The 7,531-nt window shown below is 33.3% G+C and overlaps 1 protein-coding gene across 1 annotated transcript; it reads right to left on the bottom strand.

Moving 5' to 3' along the window:
* Window positions 1-1,270: 1,270 nt before the first annotated feature.
* On the bottom strand, window positions 1,271-2,014 carry LOC125856298 (probable disease resistance RPP8-like protein 4). Its single transcript, XM_049535810.1, has one exon. The coding sequence runs from the start codon at window positions 2,012-2,014 to the stop codon at window positions 1,271-1,273; it is 744 nt and encodes a 247-aa protein (XP_049391767.1).
* Window positions 2,015-7,531: the final 5,517 nt, after the last annotated feature.

The following is a 7,531-nucleotide window of genomic DNA, read 5'->3' on the forward strand; positions in this document are numbered from 1 at the left end:
ATAAGTAACATTGAGTTTGTTATTGTTTTATCATTAACGAGCTAAGTTGTTTACACTGTTTTACAAGTTTAATATATTGCATGTGTCTTATTGCTTTATATATTGAGTTCAGTTATTCATGAGTCGTCCAAAGCCAAGGTTAGTGTTCTCTTGTATTCCTTTCAAGCTTTAGTTGTGGTTTAGCTTTCCAACTCGCATACTCGTACATTCCATGTATTGATGCCAATTGGCCTACATCTTATGACTATGCAGATACAGGTACCCCAGATCAGCATCCTGCGCGTCGTTGATCCAGCTGAGCGGTGAGCCTCCTTGCTTTCCGGAGGACTCAATTATTTTGTTCTCTTAGTTTTGTTCTATTAGGATATTGCAGGGTCTGTCCCAACATCCATCTCAGTATTGTAGAGGCTTCATAGACAGTTAGTCAGTTAGTTTTGAGTCTTTCATCTATGTATATATGTAAATATTCTATTTTGAGATTCGAGTTGCCTTTGTGGCCAGACTTTATAAGTTGAGTTGTTTTGTAACCTTGCATTTGCATTGAGTTATTCTATTGAGTTAGGTTTCCGCTGAGTTAAGAAAGCCAGGCCAAGGGTTCGCTTGGGGCCAGAAATGGTCTCCGGGTGCCGGTCCCGCCCAGGGTGTAGGCTCGGGGCATGACATCAACTAAACTTAAAGGCAAGCTCTATAGAATAGTCGTTAGACCAGATATGTTGTATGACGGAGTGTTGGTCAATCAAGAACTATCACATTCAGAAGATAAAAGTGGTACAGATAAGGATATTGTGATGGATGTGTGGGTATATTAGGAGAGATAGGATTAAAAATGAGGATATACGAGACAAGGTGGGAGTGACTTTGGGGGAAGACAAGATGCGGGAAGCGAGTTTGAGATGGTTCGCGCATGTGATGAGGAGATATATGTATGTCCTAGTGCAGAAGTGTGAGAGGTTGGTTATGGATGGATTCATGAGAGTTAGAAGTAGACCAAAAAAGTANTCTGCTATTTTTTTTCCAATTTCTTCCAACTCGGGAGGATGATCGTGTTCTAGTCGAAACACCTTATCACGGAGCACCTTCCAACTATTATCTAAATCCAAGAGGTTCATCTTATGAGGGCTACTAGTATTTGCATATATTGCTACATCAGTTTCCCTAGTAGTCAATAAGACTCGACTCCCATTGTTGCGATTAGGAAATATTTGTGATATGCTATCCCAAACATCCCTACTCCAAATATCATCAACAACAACAAGGTATCTAGGACCCTTTAGACACTATCAGCTAACTCACTGTCATTCATCTTAACATAATCTTTTGTGTTCACATTAACTCTTTTCTTTGAAATGCAATGTAAAGCTTCTAACAATACATTTCTATATCGAAATTTTTGAGATATTGTAACCCAAACAAAAATGTCAAAGTGATACCTGATTGGAGGATGATCATAAGTTTTTTTAGCGAGTGTTGTTTTGCCAATGCCACCCATACCTGATATGGTGACAATGTCTAGATACGATGTTGATCCTCTCAATCTTTTATCTATTATCTCCAAGTCACCATCAAGTCCCTGCACGATATCATCTTTCAAGTAACCTGACAGCATTGGATCACTCATAGAAGAAGCGCCAATCAAGGAATCCGCAGTTGATTCAAGAATTTGATCAGCATCATGAGAAAGAATCTCCATTACTTGTTTCTTTGTGGTATCCATTTTTTCAACAACTGGTAGCTTATCATGGTGTTGTAAAATTCCAAATGTCCATCTTTCGCCTTTGATGATTTCAGAGATCTTCATTTCAACAACATCCTCTGCCTCACTAACAACAACTCTAATATCTTCCTCCAAAGATTTGATTTTCTCATTGCTAGTGTTTTCAAGAACATCTTGAAAATATTCAGCTGAAGCACGAAGAGAATCGAGCATTTCAGTACTGTGATCATGAAAGAGTTCTGAAATATTTGGTTGATCAAGAGTTTGAAGAAGAGAAATTACAGCAGTATAAGCTGCCATCAAGTCAATATGGAGAGGAATTACAACAAAAATATTTTTTAGATGTAACTCAAGATATCAAATAATGTACTACTCTTGTGTATTTATAACTAGATCTGGAAACATGCGCTGCACGTTTATCCCAAAATACTTCATATAAATTCTGTATTGCAAAATTCATCATTGTTTCGATAGGAACTACACATATCTTCCTAATAAAAAGAATATATCTTTAACTATAAAATTGACTAAAAGTGCATAAAGTAAAAATAACTATCACACAAATTCAATATTCAAATGAGGATACTAAAATACAACATCCTAGGCTAATATATACAAAGCAACAAACCATGGTAAATTCTCAATAATAATAACACAATAATAGAAAGTTATACAATATCAACAAACAAGAAGCATAAATGTTAAACTAAACAAATAAAAGGAGACGGGAGACGAGAGCATAGAGATGTTCTCATGTTTGTTTTTTCAATTGGTTTAAGTCTGTACATTATTGTGTCAAATGTCACTATTTATAGGACATCATTGAGGAACACAAAGAGTTGTCATAAATATGATATTAATCCATTTGAGATTATCGATGAGAGATGAGAGTAAAAAACATAATGAATATAATTAGTGAGAGTTACATACATTCACATAATGAAGAGTTTGTGGTAATTTATGTATACTAAAATGATGATTTACTATTTACTATTTAATATTTAATTTATTAAACAATTTATAACATATAAATGTACTGTGGAACTAAAACTGTAATCTAAGGATAAAATATGTAAAAGAATTCAAATATATTAAATGTGTAATGAAAAATCATTATGACTAAGTATTAAAAAATTCATAGTAACTATGATTATGAAAATCATCACTATTACTACATGGAAGATGTAAAGATAGTTGGTTTTTTTTTCTTGCTAATAATAGCTTGCAATTTAATAATGAGAGCTGAATCGTAAGTCTAGCTTGAAATAGGAGTATTAATTACCATAATACGAAAAGTTAAAATTCATTGAATCCCAAAATAAAATTAAATGAAAAAATAATATTTTAAATAATTTCAAGAAAATAAATTAATAGTTAAAGGGTTTCATTGAATCCCAAAATAAATATTAAATGAAAAAAATAATATTTTAAATAATTTCAAGAAAATAAATTAATAGTTAAAGGGTATTTTTGTAATTCAACTTTTGACTTAAGGTCCTCCCACTTTTAGTATAATATATGATGATAAAACTTTAATTAATTTCCAACACCATGCTAGTTGAGTGTGTAAAATCAGAAGAGTAGGTGTAATATTAATGATGGGCAATTGGGTGACTGACATACAACCATACCGCAATTTAATTTGCAGCACCATGTTAGTATTTATCAATAAAATAATGAGAAGCAGTTAAATATTACAACAGGATAAGTAGTCATATTGTAATGTTTTGGATTAATAATACATAACTACGTCAATGCCAGTTGGATGTGTGAAAACAGATCTGTGTCGACTAACTAACATCCTTAATGGCTCGGACTCGCTACTTTAGGATTGAAGTGAAGGATGTTTACCATGCGAGAACCTTCCTCTGGTTTATTAATGTTTTCTTATTTTTGATATAGACAATTTTTATACTAAATTAAAAAAACGACATTTATTGTTTATTTGTCACGGTTCACTAGCCACCATTTATGATCATTATCATTAACCACCACTACGTAACAACCAATAATTACTATCGACAATCATCTCCATCAGTCACCACTATATATTAATACTAATTTTAGACATTGAAATTTTGTGGGACTCTATAAATTGTGTTCAACTCAAATTAGGATTCTTGGAGGCTACTCACCCCTAAACCCTATTTCACGCCTATATAAAGGGTACAAAATTCTTTTAAAAGGCATCTCAAAAGATCTCATAAACTCTTGGGTATTTTTAAAGATCAAGATCTCGAATATTCCACAAAAGTCATGGAATACTCATATAGAGGTCAAATCTAAATCATCCTAGTTCGAGAAATACGCCACTAACGGCCCTCGAATCATGGATAAATCTTAAGAAAGTAGAATCAAGAGAGGAACAGAATTGTACCTACATATTTATCAATAAAGTTATGTTTCTTCTTATTTTATTATGATTGTCATTTATTTTCTGTCTCTTTAAAATTTAGTGCAAACAAATTGGCACGCCCAGTGGGATCAAATTTGCCCTTCATCTCTTCTCTCTTAAATCAAATCTGAAGCTACAAAGGTGGAAGAATGAGTACCTCAAGCCTCGTCTTTGAGTTTCATCAAGTCTACACTCCGACAAGCCTTGAAACAGGGGGCATTTGTAGACATTGAAATTTTGTAGGACTCTACAAGATGTGTTCAATTCGAATTGAGACTCTAGAAGATGTGTGCAGTTTCAATTAGAATTCTTGGAGGCTACTCAACCCTAAACCCTGTTTATGCCTATATAAAGGGTACTAAATTCCCTTAAAAGGCATCTCAAAATATCCCATAAGCTCTTGCGTATTTTTAAAGATCAAGATCTCGAATATTCCACAAATTCATGGAATATTCATATAGAGGTCAAATCTAAATCATCCTAGTATGAGAAATACATCACAAATGATCCTCGAATCATGGATAAATCTTAGGAGAGTAGAATCAAGGTATGAACATAATTGTACCGGCAATCTTGATGAATAAAATTATGTTTCTTCATATTTTTTTGTGATTGTAATTTATTTTCTGTCACTTTAAAATTTGTTGCAAACACTAATAATTACTGACATCATGTTGTGTATTAATTGCCCTGATTTTCTTACCATAAACTCAGCAAAGACTGCAAAAAAAAAAAAAAGAAGATGAAATGTGGTGAATTCTTATCAAAGAATATGCCACTATTTGTCCATGATCTAGGCTCCCAGCAATGCCAGTGCAAAGAATATCATCTGCAAAATGAGGAAAACCAGTAAAAGAGGTGGTGCACATATATTTTTTTGTCAAAGAGAATATTCTCTAGCCTATAGCTCTGTTGCTCGGACTCTACAAAAATAGTGAGTGCCGAATCCTCCAAAAGTAGTGCATTTTTGAAGGATCTGACACGAGTGCAACAACAATTTTGGAGCAACTTAGGCCTATTGTACCATAAAAGTTGTATGAAGTTAGAATAAAAAGATATACTAGTACTAAACGACTATTGATCATGCATTGTTGAACCATATGTTTATGTTTAAGTAGAAATATCCCCCAGTTGTGTATAGTAGAAACTTAAAACAATTTATGAACAAAATGAATTTGACTGACCTTAATATCATTATCCAGCTTTCTTCTTTGATGATTTGAGAAATCTTCATTTCAACAACACCCTCTGCCTCACTAACAACAACTCTAATATCTTCCTCAAAAGATTTGATTTTCTGTCTCTTTAAAATTTAGTGCAAACAAATTGGCACGCCCAGTGGGATCAAATTTGCCCTTCATCTCTTCTCTCTTAAATCAAATCTGAAGCTACAAAGGTGGAAGAATGAGTACCACAATCCTCGTCTTTGAGTTTCATCAAGTCTACACTCCGACAAGCCTTGAAACAGGCCGGGGGCATTTGTAGACATTGAAATTTTGTAGGACTTTACAAGATGTGTTCAATTCAAATTGGGACTCTAGAATATGTGTGCAGTTTCAATTAGAATTCTTGGAGGCTACTCAACCCTAAACCCTAGTTTATGCCTATATAAAGGGTACTAAATTCCCTTAAAAGACATCTCAAAATATCCCATAAACTCTTGGGTATTTTTAAAGATCAAGATCTCGAATATTCCACAAAAGTCATGGAATATTCATATAGAGGTCTAATCTAAATCATCCTAGTTCGAGAAATACACCACTAACGGCCCTCGAATCATGGATAAATCTTAGGAAGTAGAATCAAGGGAGGAACAGAATTGTACCCGCATATTTATCAATAAAATTATGTTTCTTCAGATTTTATTTGTGTGGTTTATTTATTTTTCATATGTTTAAAATTTGTTGCAAACAAATTGGCACGCCCAGTGGGACCAAATCTGTCCTTCATCTCTTTTCTCTTAAATCAAATCTGAAAATCTGAAGCTGCAAAGGTTGAAGAATGAGTATTTCAAGCCTCGTCTTTGAGTTTCATTGAGTCTACACTCCAACAAGCCTTGAAGCAAGGGGGCATTTTTAGACATTGAAATTTTACGAACTCTACAAGACGTGTTCAATTCGAATTGGGTCTCTAGAAGATGTGTGCAGTTTTAATTAGAATTCTTGGAGGCTAATCAACCCTAAACCCTAGGTTATGCCTATATAAAGGGTACTAAATTCCCTTAAAAGGCATCTCAAAATATCCCATAAGCTCTTGCGTATTTTTAAAGATCAAGATCTCGAATATTCCACAAATTCATGGAATATTCATATAGAGGTCAAATCTAAATCATCCTAGTATGAGAAATACATCACAAATGATCCTCGAATCATGGATAAATCTTAGGAGAGTAGAATCAAGGTATGAACATAATTGTACCGGCAATCTTGATGAATAAAATTATGTTTCTTCATATTTTTTTGTGATTGTAATTTATTTTCTGTCACTTTAAAATTTGTTGCAAACACTAATAATTACTGACATCATGTTGTGTATTAATTGCCCTGATTTTCTTACCATAAACTCAGCAAAGACTGCAAAAAAAAAAAAAAGAAGATGAAATGTGGTGAATTCTTATCAAAGAATATGCCACTATTTGTCCATGATCTAGGCTCCCAGCAATGCCAGTGCAAAGAATATCATCTGCAAAATGAGGAAAACCAGTAAAAGAGGTGGTGCACATATATTTTTTTGTCAAAGAGAATATTCTCTAGCCTATAGCTCTGTTGCTCGGACTCTACAAAAATAGTGAGTGCCGAATCCTCCAAAAGTAGTGCATTTTTGAAGGATCTGACACGAGTGCAACAACAATTTTGGAGCAACTTAGGCCTATTGTACCATAAAAGTTGTATGAAGTTAGAATAAAAAGATATACTAGTACTAAACGACTATTGATCATGCATTGTTGAACCATATGTTTATGTTTAAGTAGAAATATCCCCCAGTTGTGTATAGTAGAAACTTAAAACAATTTATGAACAAAATGAATTTGACTGACCTTAATATCATTATCAAGATGGACAAAAACTGTTTTATTACTGTTTTAAAGTAATTATTTTTCACCAAAAGTTCCCCTAAATACCTTCAAATATATATTTCGTTGATTATTATATAAACATTTTTGACATATTAGAAGCTTTGATCAAACATCGGATTTCTTGTGAAAAAAAGGAGGAAGATGACTTTAATATCTTATGTCGAAGAAATAAGTGGCTTACGAGAAATGGAACTAAAAGTCTATACCTGCATCTCTTTGTTTATCTCAAGTTGTGTTTTTTTTCCTAAATGACTTTATCTAAGTCTTCTCAGAGTTTCTTACTAGCTAAGTTTTCTCTAAACTTTCTGAAAGCATCACCAAACGTCAATTTAGTGAAAACTAGTAT

This window comes from Solanum stenotomum, chromosome 2, assembly GCF_019186545.1.
Source record: "Solanum stenotomum isolate F172 chromosome 2, ASM1918654v1, whole genome shotgun sequence".
Taxonomy (NCBI): domain Eukaryota; kingdom Viridiplantae; phylum Streptophyta; class Magnoliopsida; order Solanales; family Solanaceae; genus Solanum; species Solanum stenotomum.